General features: G+C 41.6%; 1 protein-coding gene across 1 annotated transcript in view; it reads left to right on the top strand.

The window, feature by feature from the left end:
- Positions 1 to 21102, top strand: part of ERC2 (ELKS/RAB6-interacting/CAST family member 2) — a 959419-nt gene that overhangs the window by 419597 nt on the left and 518720 nt on the right. The window contains exon 9 of the mRNA XM_032412144.1: positions 20159 to 20263. Coding sequence (XP_032268035.1) covers positions 20159 to 20263 — 105 coding nt within the window. The remainder of the gene's footprint in view (positions 1 to 20158; positions 20264 to 21102) is intronic.

Genomic DNA, 21102 nt, shown 5'->3' with positions numbered 1-21102 from the left:
AATTACCTGCAGTAAAATTCACTCTTTGTGTTGTATGGTTCTATGGATTTTGACAAAAGGGTAGAGTTGTGTGACCACCTTCACAATCATGATAAAGGACAGGTCTGTCCCCTCAGAAACCTCTCTCGTGGTGCCTCCTCTGCAGTCAACCCCTCTCCCCAGCCCCCAGTCCCTGGCAACCACCAATTTGTTCCCCATCCCTATACTTCTGCCTTTTCTAGAATGTCATAGACATGGAATTAAACAGTTCAGAGCCTTTTGCGTCTGGCTTCTTTCACTTAGCATAATGCATTTGAAATTCATCCATGTTATAGCCTTTATCAATAGTTCATTCTAAAGATAAGTCCTATTATTTATGAAACATTCTGTATCATAACCACCCAGGTTTTTTATCCCGGAGGCTGTCTTGAAGCCAGAGTTGTGACAGTGCAGAACGTTAGCACCTAAGAACACTTGAGAGACAGCCTATCCAACTTAGCTTTAGCTGAGAAGGTGAGGATTCTGAGAGCCAGAAATCACATGCATTACCCCAGGTGAGCTCCAGTCAGAGTTAAGGCCAGAATCCAGAGCCTTGATGCTAAACTAGCAAAGTTACATTGAAAGTCAGAAAGGGTAAATCATTCTGGTGATGGACTAGAGGAAAAGTCCCTGAAGGGTAGGGAAAGGGGTGTGGAGTTTGTGTGTGTGTATGTGCGTGCGCGCGTGGGGTCTGATACGTTGTGTTGAAAGGATGACATTAAATTATTTTTAGAAGGAAAACAAACCAGCACTTTTTTGTGTTTGGAATGAGAAGAAAGGACCTTCTATCATTATTATTTTGCAATAGGTGTGAGTTTGTGTCAATCGACCTCCATTTCCTAGCATTCATAGTAAGCACTGGTTTGGAGAGTGGCCAGCAGGTGTCATAGGTGTTGTTTCATGGCCAATTCCTTCAAACACAAGAGTTTGGTGAGCACCAGATTCCCACAGAAAGTTCATACTAGATTATGAAATGTGCAGAGGTGTATGGTTTGCTCTCAAGCCTGAATTTGAAAGAGTCCTTTTATCATTTGTTATTTATCCTGTTTATCTTTTATTTGTAAAGGCACAGTACTACTTTATTTTTAAATAATTAGTTACATGTAAGTACTATATTATGTATTTTTCTTTAAAAGAAATTACAAGATAGGTTTTTCTTTCTTAAAAGTCAAATTAGGTTTTTAAAAATAGAATCTCTTTTTTTTTTTTTTTAAAGATTTTATTTATTTATTTGACGGAGAGAGACACAGCGAGAGAGGGAACACAAGCAGGGGGAGTGGGAGAGGGAGAAGCAGACTTCCCACGGAGCAGGCAGCCCAATGCGGGGCTCGATCCCAGGACCCCGGGATCATGACCTGAGCCGAAGGCAGACGCTTAACGACTCAGCCACCCAGGCGCCCCAAAAATAGAATCTCTTTTAAATAGGTGATGGGGATTAAGGAGTGTACTTGTGATGAGCACCAGGTGATGTGTGGAAGGGTTGAATCACTATATTGTACACCTGAAACTCATATGACACTGTATGTTAACTGGAATTTAAATAAAAACTTAAAAAATGGAAAAAAATGGAATCTCTTAAATCTATACAGAATATTTATCCATTTTTATTACATAATGCAATTAATAAAATAAATATTTAACCTTAAGGAAAATTTAGATTTATGGTTTATAATATGAAAAAACTTTCTATAAATAACATGAAACATTTATTCGCTAATTTAGGTTGGTCACAGTAATGCATGTTTATACCTATATGCATATCAGCATATCTTCCTTTGTCTTATTTTAAATCTTTCTTTAGAAAAATTTTCATAGCAGTTGACTATCACAGGTATAGAACGTAGTTCAGTGTCCAAAGTAATGTATATATTTACTCTGTTTACAGTAACTTTGACTTAAATCTATGGTAAACATGGCAATTGTCACAAGGAAATATATGGTATTTGCCATGTTCAAATCTAAACTCTTAGGAAACAGTTCTTGAGGAACTGTAATTGTGTCTTTGGTTTGGTATTTCATTTCCGTTTGCAGTTCAAGCATTTGTTGTACATTTCTGTGTGGTTTATATATATTTTCACATCAATACCACCAGACCTTCACTTAGAATTTTAAACTAAATGTTCTTTTTTCTTTGAATAATTCATCTCTGAAAGTCCCTTCCCTCCTTCTGTAGAGTCTCTATGATCAAGAATATGGGAATTAAGCAGAGACTGTGCTAAGTATTATGGTAGTTGACAAACTGTTTTGGTTAGATAAATCTCCCAGTTGGAGTGTCAGCGTGGATTAGTCTAGCCCAGGGAGAGAGGAAGAAGGTAGAAAATAATGTCCAAAATGCTTACAAAAGCGATGAGCTGTGACAGGGAAAGGGCCTGAGACACGATCCCTCTGTTGCATTGAAGGAAAAATCAGGAACGTCAATTTTCGCTATTAAAATTGCCTCACAGTGCATGGGAGGCGCTAATTTGCTCAGACATCTTTTGGCAAACTTGCATTTAGGATCTGCTCAGTCCTGTTGTTATTTATGTACAGTAATGCCTGCAGCCAGAGAGCTATCTTTCTGGACTTGCCTCTTTCTGAGAGTAAAGGCTTGAGGAATATAGGAGATGTCAGTAGCAACAAGCAACTTGAATTCCTCAAGATAAAGACCATGGCTGGGAAGAATTGAGCAGGCAAGTAAAGGTTACTGACTCCACATTAATAATAAATTTACGAGAGTACAGAACAAATCATGCCAGGCCATCTTTATCGTTTTCTAGGTGGACGTGCAAGATTAAAGAAAGGAATTCAATAGCTGTAATATCTGGAATTGAGTAAATCATCTAATTCAGTGTCTCCACAAATCTTTGGGGGCTGTGGGGGCAGGGGCAGGGGATGGGGAGAACCTCAATGAGAATTGGCTCTAAGCACTGTCATGTGGATTCAATTTGGCTGTTGTAATAAATTACAATGGAACAAGGTCCATTGGGACGATGTTGGGATCAATAGAAGGTCAGGCTGTAACATCTCCAGCAGTGGTCTGGAAGAATGGATAACACACTTTATTAAGCTTGGCAGGCTGGGAGGCTTTGGTACTGTTGTGGTCACCACCACTGTCATTAGCCTTTATGAAGCACCTGTTGGGTATGGGGCACTCTGGGGACTGCTAGAAGAAAGATAGACTGTGCACAATTGTCCAAGTGGTCAACCTATTTAAAAATTATGATAATTGGTACAATTTGTTGAATACTTAACAGAGCTGCCATGCATAGTGCTAAGCCTTGTTCATGGATTATTTATTTTAATCCTATTGACAACCCTTGCCTCCATTTTTTTGCCTCCATTTTGCAGATGGGAAAAGTGAGGTATAGAGAATTACAGTAGGTGATGTAGCCGATAAGTAGCAGCAATAGGTCATGAACTGAAGTAGTCTGATTGCCCTCCATAATGTGGGTGTACCTCACCCAATCAGTTAAAGGCCTGAATTGAACAAACAGCTGATCTCCCCCAAGCAAGAGAAAATTCTCTAGCAGACTGCATTCAGACTTCTTCTGCAACATCAGCTCTTCCTGGTTCAACAGCTGACTGCCTTGGACTCAAACTAAAATTCCTTCCTGAGACTTTAGCCTCCCACCTCTTCCATCAGATTTTGGACTCACCAAGTCTCCACAATCACATGAGGTGATTAATATTTATTAAGCAGCTCTTTGCTGGGTGTTAGGTACTTTACATATTAGAAGGGTGACTTCCTCACCAGCTCCAAGTGTTTCCTCTACTGTCACTTTCTCAGTGAGCCCGCCTGACCACCTCATGCAGCAGTGCAGCCTGCTTGCCCCCATCTAGCAATCTATCCCTCTTACCTTGCTCTACTTGTTCTTTTTTACCGATGATATTTCACCTATCAATACACTCTTATCATTTACTTATTATTATGTTTATTGTCCTTTATCCCTTTGCTGGAATCTAATCTTCACAGTGGCAGGGATCATTGTCTGTTTTATGTACTGATGTAGCTCAAGTGCACAGATTTACTCCAGGTCAGCCTCAAGGACATGATCTGGTCAGTGCTATTGATTTGCATCTCTCTCTTCTGTCTGAGATGGTGGACAGTGGGGCCACTGAATTGTAATTCTTCCTTTCTTATTTGAGGCATTGAGAAGTAGATTTCTCCTGTTTCCCAAGAGAAATCTCAGAAAGTCATAGCAAGCTTTCCTTTATGATATTGAGGAAGCTATAAAGACCCAATGACGTTTCATGTCATCCTTCTCCCCTCTTATGGGAACAGATATAAATTATCTCATAGGAATGGAACAGACCAAACCTTGTGTCCTTCAGGGACAGGCTTTCAAAAGTGTTTGGCTCCAGGTGAAGGGAAGATTGTCACATGGCAAATAGTTAAGGTCGTAGCCTGGCAAGGCAGGATGATCTGAGGGTTTTCTGGACATTGCTCAATAAGCATGCATTATTACATTGTTCAATAAGCATGCATTATTATTACTTATTACTTTTTAATGATCCAAGTTCATGGCCCCTTCCTTTGCAAGTCTCTTTCAAAGCCCTGGCAGTGTGTTTTCATGTTTATATGTTTTTGTAAGTGTTGCAAATTAAGATATTTCTGTATTTTTTTAGAAAAAGAACCTCCCCCACCTCCACCCAATTCAGGCCCTACAAAATCTGGATCCACTGCTTTTCTCATTGTTCTTGAAATATAGGCAGACAGTACCAACCACAACAGCTCTCAACACAGAGGGACAAATGCAGGTAGAGAGAGGAGAGACTCAGAGCAGGGTGGGCCAAGAGGTGGAGATGGAATGAATTTGCTGAAAATAAGAAGACTCTGCAGTTGGGTTGTGCTCTAATGATGGGGCTGATGGGCCCCCGGAGAGTGGCAGATTTGGAAGCCAGTCTCCATTACCTCTGCAGTCTGTCTGTCTCGCCTCTTCTGCAGGACATTCTAGTAAGAAAAGTACTGCTTGAGCTCTTCGGGGCAGACTTGATGACTAATGTCTTTTAAGTCAAATTTCCTCTGAACAATAGAAGCTAAGGTTGTATATCAGAACCAGACATAAATATACTTGGCCATGGATTACAATAAAATTTACTGGTGCTAAAGATAATCAAACCATTTCACTTTCCATGAATTTTATTGTCTGAAAAAAGTGGAATCACTCCTTGGAAGGGAAGAAAATTACTTGCTTCGTTTGCTGTTCTGCTGGGAGAGAAAATCTCCGAAACTTGAAGGCAACCAATGCCTGTCTTTTTCCCCGAGGTCTGCCCTCCCCATCAGGAAACACTGCCACCATGTAGAAGGCACCAGCTCAGGTTGTTCCCTCAGCCTACTCAGGCTTTATAGCAAGAAGGCCATATCACATTCCCTTTGCTGGCTGGTGGAGAGGCAAACTGTTGAGCAGATGTTGAGCAAAGGGGCCCGGGTTGCTGTGTTCGGCATTTCAGTGTAAGTTTAGTGGGGCTTTGATAGCTTATACACAGAGGGCTTGTGTCTCGCCCGCCTGAGGTAACGAATTCTGTAACTCAACACTAGCATTGTCTTTAGGAGCCACCGCCTTGGACTATTGGATTACATCACACGGCCGTGAGGGCTGTGAACCTCTGAAGACCAACATTTGGCCCTTGTCAGATCTTAACTGCTTTTCGGTATAAAAGTATAAATACTAAGCATGAGGGCAATTTTGAATGACTTAATAAAAATTGAAGCATCTTGGAAACAGGCTTTTGATTTTGTCATTGCACCCATTTTTCCTACTTGCTTGCTTGGGTATTGGCGAAATCATTTGATTTTAACGATTGTTCTGAAGGAGTCGGGCTGTGTTTTTATCAACAGACAGTATCTTGAACTAGTGACATGCTAGCTGTATGGATTTAGTCCAGTCATTTTACTGCTTCAAGCCTCAGTTTTCTCCGTGATAAAATAAAAACACTTTTTTCCCCCCATAGGATTGTGATGGGAGTGGAATGAGAGGAGGGATATTGAATGACATTTATTCAGTCATTTACTGAATGTTACTGTTCACCCACCATGATCCATGTCTGGGCTTCATTTGTTATCTCAAAATAAAGTTGGCCATCGTGGTTTGAAATGGAGTTTCTCTTGAATTTTTCTTTTGAAACCTTTGAAGTCACTTTCCCCTGTTCAGCAATGTTTGCCTTGCTTATTCCAATTCAAGGCAGTGTCATCACTTTGGGCCATGTGTGGGCATAGGCCTGCTATTACTCTTTAAGCACTACCTGACATCCCCTAAAGAAACAACCCTACATTCCTGGGTCAGGATGCAGGTACTGTATACAACTTTATTTCAAGGATGACTTTATATTATTCTCATCTATTTTCCCAAAGGAATATGATCTTAATTCTGAAAACCAAGTGGGTATAATGATTGCCATATACTTGATAGCTGTTAGCAAAGTTTAACTTAGTAGGAACTTGAAGGAAATGTTCAAGATGGTTTAAAGGTATACTTTCAAATAAATGGTCTCAGCCTGTTGGAAAAGGGGGACCATGAGCGGCAGTTGGCCTGTCTACTTCTTCATATCTCCTAATGCAGCTCTGAGGGGGTCAGCAGTTTTATTGCCTGGAATTAAGAGGGGAGAAAATGTAAACTGCTTCAAGATCTTTGAAGTTTTGGTTTTAAGGGGTCAGACTGGCTAATGTTTTACCAAAAAGTCAACTATTTCTTAATGATGCCACGTTACACTGGGATGGGGCTTTACAATGTTCATGGGGTACATGTCCCATTTGATCCCTTCCCTAACCCTGTGGGGTCATCAGGGCAGCTATTATCATGCCCACTTTTGTAGATGAGGAAGCTGAGGTCTAGAAGTACTTAAAGAGTTTGAGATCATGAGACAGAAAAGCAATGGGAATCAAGTTTTCTGATTCCCAGTAAATAGTAACAACAACAGTAATCATATTGGCAAGGGCATATGAAAGATCAGGGAAGTGTTTTATGTGTCAGCCTCCATGCTAAGTTCCTGATGTGTGTAACTCATGTGCTGTCTGAGGTCACCCTGTCCTTTGAAATGAGTTAATACAGCTTGCTTGTCTTATTCCATATCCAGTAAGAAGCCCATCCCTCTTTAAGAGTCCTCAGCATCCCTCACAGCCTCCTGTTCTCAGGATGCCCTTCAGTTATGAATTTCCACCCCTGTGGCACTGCTGAGCTTGCCTACACCTCCTTCCCCCAGTGGGTCTGCTTGTTCTGTCTACCTAGTCGTGGAACACAGCTCCCCCTCCCCCACCCTGCCACTTAATTTCCACTCTTACCACTCACACAAGGCATGTGATGGGTGAGCAGCACTTCCTGAAACTTTGAGGTGGGAGAGCAGGCCACAATAGGCCAGACTTGAGAGAATGGAGCTTCGGGCTTCCTGATTCCTTCACGAAGTGTGTGCTGCCTCATCCTGTGGAGTTTCTCACTGGTTACCTTTGTCTGCTCATTTCAGTAGCTTGCCAAACTGCTCAGCCCTCTCTCCTGCCTATTTCTCTCCCCGGCTCACCTAACTACCTTCCTTTACACCTTTGCCTCAGCCCACTTGAGTATAGTGGAGTTCAGGTCTCAGTATACTTCTCTGTCTCCCTGTGGCCCACACCTCCAACTCCTTGTCTTTTCTATATGGAAAGGACTATGTAATATTTCCGATTTCCCTAAGCAAGGGCGATTTTTATCTCCAAATAAAATTCAGGTGCCAGCTCTTAAAATCCCATTTCCCTTCCAGCTTTCTATAGATGCATTAACTCCTATAGCCCCCATAATTACCCTGCGGGATAGGTATTATTATTATTATTATCCCATTTTACAGTTGATGAACCCAAGGCTCAAAGAGATTAGGTAATTGCCTAAGGTCACACAGAGATCTAAATCTCCTATCCACTACTTCAGGGGTCAAAAAGTATTTTCTTAAAGGGCAAGATGGTCTCTGTTGCAACTCCACAATTCTGCCATTTGTAACAAAGCAATAAAGCAGGTATAGACATTATGCACACAAACGGACATGGCTGGGTTTCAGTAAATTTTGTTTACAAAAACAGGTGGTGGGCTGGAAACTGGCCTGTGGACCGGGTTTGCTGACCCTGCACTTTACTGTACTGCCTTTTTCCATAATACCGGCTCTTTATTTAATGTCTCTAATTTAAAGCCTGAAGTGGATTGAGAACAGAATCCACATGGCCACATCGTTTCAAGCTCCTTTTCTTTTTCTTGCTGAAAGCAATCTGTAGCTTTGCACAGAGTGAACAAGTTCGTGGTGATCATTAAACTATCCATAGGGCATCCATAATGGTGCTGCCTCTGAACTTCGATGGAGACATGCTGGGATTTTACAGTCTGGGCCAAGGGCACATTGCTAGAATTGTGTGGCTGTTATTTATACTTTCCTTTAAACAAAATGGACAGTGCATGCACTGCACACATTTCTCAAAGTCTGGTTTTCTCTCTGCGGCCTTGAGGGACCTAGGAGAGCACAGTTTATGCTCAATTTATTGTGTCTAAAGAACAGCAGGAGTTGCTGTTTCCTACATCTTGGGACACTAAGTCTGACAAATAAATGTGACCAGGTTAAATTTGTCTTGTTTTTAAATGGCTGCCCAGTGTACTGTGGTGATGGAAGTCGACACCCTTTTCTGCCTGAGTCAACTTTCCCATAAAAACATTTCCCATGTTTGTGTAGTGGTCTCATCTCTGATCACTGGTCCTCAAGATTAATGTTGAAAACAAAGACTTTTTCTCTCTATAAGGATGATTTAAAGAAATACCCAAACTGCTTTTCAGTTTTTCTTTTTTGGCAATTCAGTAACTCACAAGTGGCTAAGGGTTGGGCCCTCTCTCTCTCTCTCTTTCCCTCCCTCTCTCTCCCTTTCTTAAAAAAAAAAAAAAAAAAAATCTGTGAAGACAGTCCATCATTATTTGGCAAGTTTCAGTTTAGAATTAAGTTTTACTGCTGGCTTATCGTGTAAGTCCCTGAAAATAGGGGTTTATAATGGAAATGTTGAAACCACCTTAATCTGTTGGTAAATGTTTTCATTCTAGCACTTATCTGAGTTCCAACAGGGCCTTGGAAAATTATTCCTGGGCCTCTTACTGAATCTACGAATCATGAATTGCATTCATTTAGCAGAGCCAAGTTCCCGTGAAGCCTACAGCCTACAGCCTGGGGAAGTGCCTCATTCTGAACTGTAAATAGGTCCTGCCTGCATGTGTCTTATCTCGAGTACTTCAGTTGCATGTGTCAGGGAAATGAGTGGAGAAGCGGCTTTCTTCTCTCTGTAAAAGCCTTACAGAAGTTTCTCACCTGCTTTCCCTATTAATTACTCATTTAGAAGAATCAAGAAAATGTTCCAAAATATCTTTTTACAGATTTGATATTTTTAAAGAGCTACTTACTGAGATTTATTTAACACGTATGTATTGAGGCCTACTATGTGCTAGGGGCCGGGGATATAGCAGGGGATGAGAGAGATGGAATCCCTGACCCCAGGGAGCCTCAGTGGAAAATGACAGTCAATAAACAAAAGTCAAGCTGTGATTATGGTTAGGGAGTTAATGACCTGACTGTGCTTTCAGGGAGCGTCATGAAGAAGTGCAGGTGCCCAGAGCAGAAGAACAGAGCTGGGCAGGGAAAGAAGGGGCTTGCTCTCCTGACGGGGATGGGAAGGTCTCAGGGAAACCTGTGGCATTTCAGGGCAAGGGGAAAAAAGACAAAATGTTTGCCAAGCTCGAGAGTGTGGAGTTGGGGGAGCTTATCAACTCAAGGACTTAAGTGGGGCAGGGTTGAGAGGAGGCTGGGCAGTTAAGCAGGGCCAGTTGTTGTTGGTGGTCGTGGGGTCTTGTACGCATGCATGGATTTCACACTTCACCCCCAACACTTTCCCACCTCTTTTTGCACATGTGAAGCTGAGGCAAGGGAGCCTCAACAATCCACCAGCTGGCTTCTACCCTCATCCCCTGAAGATCCCAAACCCAGCTGGAGAGTGTTCCACACTGAGGACATTGTGCAGAAACATCCAGTGGAGGACATGGGCTCTGCATCTCATTTGAGTTTTAGTGGTTCAACTTTTAGATATATAAGCACTTTTTACTAGTCCAGTCACTTAAAAATATGATATATGATTTATAGATGGTAAAATTGCCCTCTTTGGGGCACATAGGTGGTGTATATGCATTTTAAGAGATGCATACAGCAAAATATGGAGACAGTAAAAAGATCAGTGGTTGCCAAGGTTGGGGTGGGGAGAGAGATGAATAGGCAGAACACAGAGGATTTGTAGGGCAGTGAAAATACTCTGTATGATACTATAATGGTAGATATACATCATTATACATTCGTCCAAACCCATAGAATGTACAACACCAAGAGTGAGCCATGATGCAAACTATGGACTTTTGGGTGACAATGATGTGTCAGTGTAGGTTCATCAGTTGTAACAAGTGTACCCTCTGGTGAGTGATGATAATGGGGAGGCTGTGTGTGCTTGAGTGCAGGGGATATATGGGAAATCTCTGTACCTTCCTTTCAATTTTGCTGTGAACCTAAATCTGCTCTTAAAAAAATAAAGTCTTAAAAATATTTTTAAAAAAATGCATAGAGTCATGTGACCACCACTGTACTCAAGATCTACAAGAGTTTCATCATCCTGCAAAATTCCTTTGTGCCCTTTTGCAGCCAGCCTTTGCCCCTGGCAACCACTAATCTGTTGTTTTGTCCTTGTAATTTTGCCTTTTGCAGAATATCATGGAAGTGGAATCATACTTAAATACGCTTTGGGTCTGGCTTCTTTCACTTGACATAATGCATTTGAGGTTCTTCTGTGCAGTTGTGGGCACCAGTAGTCCGTTCCTTTTTATTGCCAGATAGTATTCCGTTGTGTGGATGAATTGTGGTGGTCTGTCCATTCACCTGTTGAAGTGTCCAGGCACTGCCATATCGGGTGCCCCTTCACAGTCATCTTGCCTGCATGGTTGTGGGAGCTGCCTGCCATTACTGCTTTCACCCTGCCCTCCTCTACCTTCACCCACAGCAGCCAGCGTCATCTTGATCAAACACAAGTCAAGTCATGCCATCCCCATGCTCCAAACTTGAAAGGCTCCCATTGCCGCAGGATAATGGTACTTCACGTTCTCACAGTCTTTTGTAATCGGGGCCTCATCTGTAGCACTTCCCGCTTTCACGCTCTCTTCCAGCCATTTGGAGCTACTTCCAGGTCCCAGAACAATGCATTGCTCTCTCTTGCCTCGGACCCTTTGCACACTTTCCCCCCTCGGACTGGAATAGTCCCCTCTCCTTCTACCTCATTTCTCACCTAGTTAACTCTTACTTGTCCCTTGGGTCAGTTTCTACAGGACCTCTTACTTGACCCCACAGAATGAGATGGTGCTCTTTTCCTAAATGCCATGATGGCTGTATATTTATTCATAACATCATACTGCTTGTCAATTCCCTGTTTATTTCTGGGTTTTCTCCCTTTAGACATAAGATCCTTGAAGACAGGAGCTGTGTTGTTCACTGCTATGTCCCAATACCTAGTGGGTGCCCAACACTCAACTAGTATCTGTTGAGTAAATGAGGATGGCTGGGGAAACATCATTCTCATTCTAGCTATAGAGAGTAGAACACTGAGGCTTGGAATGCTCAGCTAATTGGGGGAATCTCATCTTCTCTTGGGCCTGTCTATGACTCATATGTGATATGACTCCAGAGTGTAGGGAACCTCTCTAGTTTTCTGCATTACCCAGTGTTTCATTGCTGCATGTACTTTCCCCACCCCTTTCAACCTTGGTTGAAACCTTGTAGTGCCCCTAGAAATAGAACTCTAGCTTCTCTGAGGTTCAAGAACGTGCTCCTGCATCCCAACCAGAGTGGGTAAGACCGAACACCACTTGATCAGCTTGACCCTGGAGGTGTTGCCCAATCTAATACTGAGTTCATCTTGGCACTCTCTGGATTTTGGGGGAAGGTTCTGTCTGGGTCTCCAGGCATGAGGTTTTGCTTCTCTTCTCTTTCTGTGGAGTCTGTTCTGATATGCTCTTGGTAAATTGACCCCTAAGTTGGGAGTCCCATGGTAGGGAACATGACTCTGTAAATCACCTAATTAGATATCCCTTGTATAGTAGACAGTCAGTAATTATCTGTTAAATTAATGAGTGAATAAATAAATAACAAAAGAATGGGGGACTGCCTCAGCTCTTATAGCGATTTTAATCACATTTTAATCTCTTAGAAGTTAAAAGCTTTGTTACCAGGCGATATGATCCTATCTGTTGGTCCGGGTTTATGAAGCCTTCTTGCTGTTCCTGAACTCCCCCATCTCCTTTTTACCTCAGGGCCTTTGCACTGTAGCTCTCCCCAGTTGGTTCTTCATAGTATTCCTGTCTCCACTAAGATGTCACCTCCTCCAAGAAGTCTTCGTAAGCACCCCATCTGACATAGCGCTGTTCTAACTTCCACCACTCCCTATTTCCTGATCTGATTAATTTTTTTTTTTTGTATACTTTGTCCTTGCTACTATCTGAAGTTACTCTGTTTTATGATAATTTGTTGACTGGTTTATTAACTTTGTCCCCTAATGTACATAAACTCTTGTGGAGGCTGGGGGCTTCTCTGGCTTCTTTACCAGGTCTGCAAGGGTACCTGGCATACAAATATTAGCTTAATACTAAAAAAATTAAAATATATAAAAATGCAAATTTTAAAAATGTGTATATATATGTATGTCCAGATACTGGGGAAAAAAGATGCCTTGATTTTCTTATTAATGAACAATTTACTGTGCACTGTCTTATATATGTTTGATCTTTACTGAGACTGTACCTGTGGGAGGTGGGCAAAGGGAAGTGTTAATAGTGCGTAATCAGATCAGTGAGGAACAAACGATTATAGAAAAGTAATTCTTGAGCATGCTGTGTCCAATCTATATTAAATACTAAAAAAAATAAATGTTAAAGTAGTGGCTAGATGACAATGGTTAAAAAAAAAAAAGATGGTGGAGGAGTAGGAGACCTGGATTTCGTCTGGTCTCAGGAATTCAGCTGCATAGGGATCAAACCATTCTGAACACCTACGAACTCAACAGGAGATCAAAGAAAAGAATAGCAACAACTCTCTGAACAGAAAAGCGACCACTTTCTGGAAGGTAGGACGTGCGGAGAAGTGAATCTGAGGCGATATTCGGGAGGATAGACGGTGGGGGAGGGGGCCTCTGGCGGCCGCTTCTGGCAAGTGATAGAGCCGGGGAGCACAAATTCGGAACTTTTAGAAGTCGGCTCTGCTGAGGGACGTCGCTCCAGTGGCTAAGTGGGGAGTGGAACCCTCGCGGGACAGTGTGGTCTCAGGACCCTCAGGGTCACAGAAAGACCGGGGGTGCCTGAGTGCGGCAGAGCTCCCAGGTATCGGAGTGGGGAAGCCGGCTGCTGAGATGGAGCAGAGGCGCGGGCTCTCAGCTTGGGGTTTTCATAAACCGTGATCCGAGGCACAGTCGGGCCACTGCTCTTCCAGCAGGGACCCAACAAGTGCAGATCCGGGGAGACTCCCCTTCCTCCCCTGGGAGGAGTGGCATGGGAGTGCACCGCAGGGATCTGCTGGGTTTGGAGACTCCACACGGGGTCGGGTGCCAGAGATAGAAACGCTTGGGCACAGGCGGGGTGAGCACGGAGTGCGGCTGGAGTCTGGGGAGACGGGAGTGATTTACTGCTTTTCTCTGGGGGCTCACTGAGGAGCGGGGCCGAGTTCTCAGCTCCTCCGGGGCGGAGATTGGGAGGCCGCCATTTTCACTCTCATCCTCCAAAGCTGTACGGAAAGCTTACAGGGAACAAAGGCTCCCGAGAGCAAACCCGAGCAGATTACTTAGCCCGGACTGGCAAGGGCAGGGCAATTCTGCCTCCGGCAAAGACATTTGGGAACCACGGCAACAGGCCCCTCCCCCAGAAGATCATTGAGAACAGCCCGCCAAGACCAAGTTTACCGATCAATGAGAACGGCAGAACTCCAGCGCTAGGGGAATACTGCACATAGAATTCATGGCTTTTTTACCATGATTCTTTAGTCTTTCAAAGTTATTTTTTTTTAACTTTTTTTTTTTGAATTTTTCTTTTTCCCTTTTTCAGCCAACATCTTATCAATCCCTTTTTTAAAAAACATTTTTATTTTTCATTTTTAGAGTTATATTCTATCCCTTCATAGTAGTTACCCTTATTTTTGGCATATATATATATAAGTTGTTCTCTCTTTAAAATTTTGAGGTAATTTCTTCTAACAGATCAAAATATATCCTAAATCTCTAGTGTATGGCTTTGTTCTACTCCCCTGCCTAATCACAGTCACTCCCTTTTTTATTTTCTCTTTTTCTTTTAAATCCTCTTCTTTCTTTTTTCAAACAACTTCTTATCAATTCCTTTTATAAAATTTTTTATAATTTTCATCTTTACAGTCATATTCCATCCCTTCATCGTATCAACCCTTATTTTTGTACATACATAAGTTTTTCTTTCTTCAAAACTTTGGGAGGCACTTTCTTCTAACAGACCAAAATACACCCAAAATCTAGTGTGTGGCACTGATCTATGCACCAGCCTGATCATATTTGATCATATTCTGGTTTTTTTTTGTTTTGTTCTGTTTTTGTTTGTTTTTATCTTTTTCTTTTCCTTTTTTTTTTTTCTTTTTCTTTATTCTTTCTTTCCCTTTCTTTTCCCCTGGCTTCAGGTCTTTTCTGATTTGTTTAGAGTATATTTTCTGGGGACGTTGTTACCCTGTTAGCATTTTGTTCTCTCATTCATCTGTTCTCCTCTGGACAAAATGACAAGACGGAAAAAAATCACCTCAACAAAAAGAACAAGAGGCAGTACCAACTGCCAGGGACCTACTCAATACGGACATTAGTACGATGTCGGATCTAGAGCTCAGAATCATCACTTTAAAGATACTAGCTGGGCTTGCAAAAAACATGGAAGTTATTAGAGAAACCCTTTCTGGAGAAATAAAAGAACTAAAATCTAACCAAGTTGAAATCAAAAAGGCTTTAACGAGGTGCAATCAAAAATGGGGGTGCTAACTGCTAGGATAAATGAGGCAGAAGAGAGTCAGTGATATAGAAGACCAAATGATGGAAAATAAAGGAGCTGAGAAAAAGAGAGAGAAACAACTACTGGATCACGAGGGCAGAATTCGAGAGATAAGCGATACCATAAGATGAAACAACATTAGAATAATTGGGATCCCAGAAGAAGAAGAAAGAGAGAGAGGGGCAGAAGGTATATTGGAGCAAATTATAGCAGAGAACCTCCCTAATTTGGGGAAGGAAACAGGCATCAAAATCCAGGAGGCACAGAGAACCCCCCTCAAAATCAATAAAAATAGGTCAACACCCCGACATCTAATAGTAAAACTTACGAGTCTCAGAGACAAAGAGAAAATCCTGAAAGCAGCTTGGGAGAAGAGCTATGTAACCTACAATGGTAGAAACATTAGATTGGCAACAGACCTATCCACAGAGACCTGGCAGGCCAGAAGGGACTGGCATGATATATTCAGAGAACTAAATGAGAAAAATATGCAGCCAAGGATACTATATCCAGCTAGGCTGTCATTGAAAATAGAAGGAGAGATAAAGAGCTTCCAGGACAAACAAAAACTAAAGGAATTTGCAAACACGAAACCAGCTCTACAAGAAATCTTGAAAGGGGTCCTCTAAGCAAAGAGAGAGCCTAAAAGCAACAGACCAGAAAGGAACACAGACAATATACAGGAACAGTCACCTTACAGGCAATACAATGGCACTAAATTCATATCTTTCAATAGTAACCCTGAATGTAAATGGGCTAAATGCCCCAATCAAAAGACACAGGCTATCAGATTGGATAAAAAAACAAGACCCATCAATTTGCTGTCTGCAAGAGAAACATTTTAGACCCAAAGACACCCCCAGATTAAAAGTGAGGGGGTGGAAAACCATTTGCCATGCTAATGGGCACCAAAAGAAAGCTGGGGTGGCAATCCTTATATCAGACAAATTAGATTTTAAACCAAAGACTGTAATAGGAGATGAGGAAGGACACTATATCCTACTTAAAGGGTCTATCCAACAAGAAGATCTAACAATTGTAAATATCTATGCCCCTAACATGGGAGCAGCCAATTATATAAGGCAATTAATAACAAAAGCAAAGAAACTCATCAACAACAATACAATAATAGTGGGGGACTTTAACACCCCCCTCACTGAAATGGACAGATCGTCTAAGCAAAAGATCAACAAGGAAATAAAGACTTAAATGACACACTGGACCAAATGGACTTCACAGATATATTCAGAACATTCCATCCCAAAGCAACGGAATACACATTCTTCTCTAGTGCCCATGGAACATTCTCCAGAAGCGATCACATCCTAGGTCATAAATCAGGTCTCAACTGGTACCAAAAGATTGGGATCATTCCCTGCCTATTTTCAGACCACAGTGCTTTGAAACTAGAACTCAATCACAAGAGGAAAGTCAGAAAGAACTCAAATACATGGAGGCTAAAGAGCGTCCTACTAAAGAATGAATGGGTCAACCAGGAAATTAAAGAAGAATTAAAAAAATTCATGAAACCAATGAAAAATGAAAACACAACTGTTCAAAATCTTTGGGATGCAGCAAAGGCAGCCGTAAGAGGAAAGTATATAGCAATACAAGCCTTTCTCAAGAAAAAGAAAGGTCTCAAGTACACAACCTAACCCTACACCTAAAGGAGCTGGAGAAAGAACAACAAATAAAGCCTAAACCCAGCAGGAGAAGAGAAATAATAAATATCAGAGCAGAAATCAATGAAATAGAAACCAAAAGAACAGTAGAACAGATCAATGAAACTAGGAGCTGGTTCTTTGAAAGACTTAACAAGATTGATAAACCCCTGGCCAGACTTATCAAAAAGAAAAGAGAAATGACCCAAATACATAAAATCATGAATGAAAGAGGAAAGATCACAACCAGCACCAAAGAAATACAAACAATTATTAGAACATATTATGAGCAACTCTATGCCAGCAAATTCGATAACCTGGAAGAAATGGATGTATTCCTAGAGATGTATCAACTACCAAAACTGAACCAGGAAGAAATAGAAAACCTGAACAGACCTATAACCACTAAGGAAATTGAAGCAGTCATCAAAAATCTCCCAACAAACAAAAGCCCAGGGCCAGATGGCTTCCCAGGGGAATTCTACCAAACATTTAAAGAAGAATTAATGCCTATTCTTCTGAAACTGTTCCAAAAATTAGAAATGGAAGGAAAACTTCCAAACTCGTTTTATGAGGCCACCATTACCTTGATCTCAAAACCAGACAAAGACCCCATCAAAAAGGGGAATTACAGACCAATATCCTTGATGAACATGGATGCAAAAATTCTCACCAAAATACCAGCCAATAGGCTCCAACAGTACATTAAGAGGATTATTCACCACGACCAAGTGGGATTTATCCTGGGCTGCAAGGTTGGTTCAACATCCGCAAATCAATCAACGTGATATAATACATTAACAAAAGAAAGAACAAGAACCATATGATGCTTTCAATAGATGCAGAAAAAGCATTTGAAAAAGTACAGCATCCTTTCTTGATCAAAACTCTTCAGAGTATAGGGATAGAGGGTACATACCTCAATATCATAAAAGCCATCTATGAAAAACCCACAGCGATTATCATTTGCAATGGGGAAAAACTGAGAGCTTTCCCCATAAGGTCAGGAACGTGGCAGGGATGTCCACTATCACCACTGCTATTCAACATAGTATTAGAAGTCCTAGCCACAGCAATCAGACAACAAAAAGAAATCAAAGGCATCCAAATCGGCAAAGAAGAAGTCAAACTCTCACTCTTTGCAGATGATAGGATACTTTATGTGGAAAACCCAAAAGACTCCACCCCAAAACTGCTAGAACTCATACAGGAATTCAGTAAAGTGGCAGGATATAAAATCAATGCACAGAAATCAGTGGCATTCCTATACACCAACAACGAGACAGAAGAAAGAGAAATTAAGGAGTCGATCCCATTTATAATTGCACTCAAAACCATAAGATACCTAGGAATAAATCTAACCAAAGAGGCAAAGGATCTGTACTCAGAAAACTACAAAATACTCATGAAAGAAATGGAGGAAGACACAAAGAAATGGAAAAACGGTCCATGCTCATAGATTTGAAGAACAAATATTGTGAAGATGTCAATGCTACCTAGAGCAATCTACACATTCAATGCAATCCCCATCAAAATACCATCCACTTTTTTCAAAGAAATGGAACAAATAATCCTAAAATTTGTATGGAACCAGAAAAGACCCCGAATAGCCAGAGGAATCTTGAAAAAGAAAAGCAAAGCTGGCGTCATCACAATTCCGGACTTCAAGCTCTATTACAAAGCTGTCATCATCAGGACAATATGGTACTGGCACCAAAACAGACACATAGATCAATGGAACAGAATAGAGAGCCCAGAAATGGACCCTCAACTCTATGGTCAACTAATCTTTGACAAAGCAGGAAAGAATGTCCAATGGAAAAAAGACAGTCTCTTCAACAAATGGTGTTGGGAAAATTGGACAGCCACATGCAGAAGAATGAAACTGGACCATTTCCTTACACCACACACAAAAATAGACTCCAAATGGTTGAAAGACCTCAATGTGAGACAGGAGTCCATCAAAATCCTAAAGGAGAACACAGGCAGCAACCTCTTCAACCTCCGCTGCAGCAACTTCTTCCTAGAAACATCACCAGAGGCAAGGGAAGCAAGGGCAAAAATGAACTATTGGACTTCATCAAGATAAAATGCTTTTGCACAGCAAAGGAAACAGTCAACAAAACCAAAAGACAACCGATACAATGGGAGAAGATATTTGGAAATGACATATCAGATAAAGGGCTAGTATCCAAAATCTATAAAGAACTTATCAAACTCAACACCCAAAGAACAAAGAATCCAATCAAGAAATGGGCAGAAGACATGAACAGACATTTTTACCAAGAAGACATCCAGATGGCCAACAGACACATGAAAAAGTGCTCAACATCGCTCGGCATCAGGGAAATCCAAATTAAAACTCAATGAGATAGCACCTCACACCAGTCAGAATGGCTAAAATTAACAAGTCAGGAAACAACAGATGCTGGCGGGGATGCGGAGAAAGGGGAATCCTCCTACACCTTTGGTGGGAATGCAAGCTGGTGCAGCCACTCTGGAAAATAGTATGGACGTTCCTCAAAAAGTTGAAAACAGAGCTACCATACGATCCAGCAATTGCACTACTGGGTGTTTACCCCAAAGATACAAATGTAGGGATCCGAAGGGGTACGTGCACCCCGATGTTTATAGCAGCAATGTCCACAGTAGCCAAACTGTGGAAAGAGCCAAGATGTCCATCGACAGATGAATGGATAAAGAAGAAGTGGTATATATATACAATGGAATATTATGCAGCCATCAAAAGGAATGAGATCTTGCCATTTGCAACGACGTGGATGGAACTGGAGGGTGTTATGCTGAGTGAAATAAGTCAATCATAGAAAGACATGTATCATATGACCTCACTGATATGAGGAATTCTTAATCTCAGGAAACAAACTGAGGGTTGCTGGAGTGGGGGGTGGGGTGGGAGGGATGGGGTGGCTGGGTGATAGACATTGGGGAGGGTATGTGCTATGGTGAGTGCTGTGAATTGTGCAAGACTGTTGAATCGCAGATCTGTACCTCTGAAACAGTAATGGAATATATGTTAAGGAAAAAAAAGAAGAAGATAGCAGGAGGGGAGGAATGAAGCGGGGGAAATCGGAGTAGGAGATGAACCATGAGAGACAATGGACTCTGAAAAACAAACTGAGGGTTCTAGAGGGGAGAGGGGTGGGTGGATGGGTTAGCCTGGTGATGGGTATTAAAGAGGGCACGTTCTGCATGCATCACTGGGTGTTATGCACAAACAATGAATCATGGAACACTACATCAAAAACTAATGATGTAATGTATGGTGATTAACATAACAATTAAAAAAAAAAAAGAAAGAAAGCACAGTGTTTAGAAGCTGCCAGATCTGGGTTCAAATGCTACTTTCCCATCTAGTAGAAATGTGAAAGTTTTCTAGTCTGTGAAATAGGGATCCTTGTCACCAAACCATAGGGTCATCATGAGGATTCAATCAACAAAAACAGCACCCGGCATGGGAGGCTTCCCTCTGGATATGGTTTCCTCCTCGTTGCCTTCCTTTCTGAGTTAAAAGAAGACTGAGGTGGAGCTGAGGAAAGCACTGAGGAAACCTGTCTTCATACTTATACCAAGATAAGTATCAAGGCCTGATTGGACTTGCTTATCAGAATATCACCTGCATATACTTAAATCCTGTTGTTTTGGCTGTTCTTGTTTAATTGTCTTAGAGAAAATCTCCATGGCAGCCCATCTGGGTGAGTAAGTAGGGATGCACCCCATGAATTGTTGGGTTATTGTGTTCCCTCTCTTGGAGTTCCACTGCATCTAGGGCCCCATGGTGTGGAAGCCGCTTCCTTTTTTGGGTACAATTCTACATCTGCAACTGATTGAGACTGCAGATGGGCCTGTAGAGAAATAATTAGCCACTTGCCCCTTATTTTGAGGTGCAAGTGGCCCCTCTTGCCAGCAATTATTGAATCATGGAAAAGAGTAAGCCTTAGGGGAGAGACTATGGAAATTTAAGCATGAGGGCAAATTGCTTTTATTTTTTAAAAGTTACAGCTATCTTCTTAAAAAAGCACTTGAAAGTATGTAAGCCACCTTGGAATGGACCTACCAGCAACTCCATGTACGTTTCCTGGGGTGTCATACTTCAAATATTTCCCAGTTTTCCTATTGATTTTATTCTAAGGGCTTATTTAAATATGCTGTGTGTTTTACGTGCTGCATTTGGTTTCACATTTGGTTTATGCTACACATTAACTAATTACTGGAAAAGTCTCTGACTCGTGAACTCTGATCCATCTTCCTCTGGAAAGATCCCTTGCTGACTTGAAGCAGCCCCTTGCATTTTAATAATACTTTTGCAGGGAATTTTGTAGTGATCTGCTCTGTGGTACCTTAGGATACATCTGGAT

This window comes from Phoca vitulina, unplaced genomic scaffold (assembly GCF_004348235.1).
Source record: "Phoca vitulina isolate PV1807 unplaced genomic scaffold, GSC_HSeal_1.0 scaffold13, whole genome shotgun sequence".
NCBI classification, from domain to species: Eukaryota; Metazoa; Chordata; class Mammalia; order Carnivora; family Phocidae; genus Phoca; species Phoca vitulina.
The sequence above is the reverse complement of the archived record's forward strand: the minus strand, read 5'-3'. Positions and strand labels throughout refer to the sequence as shown.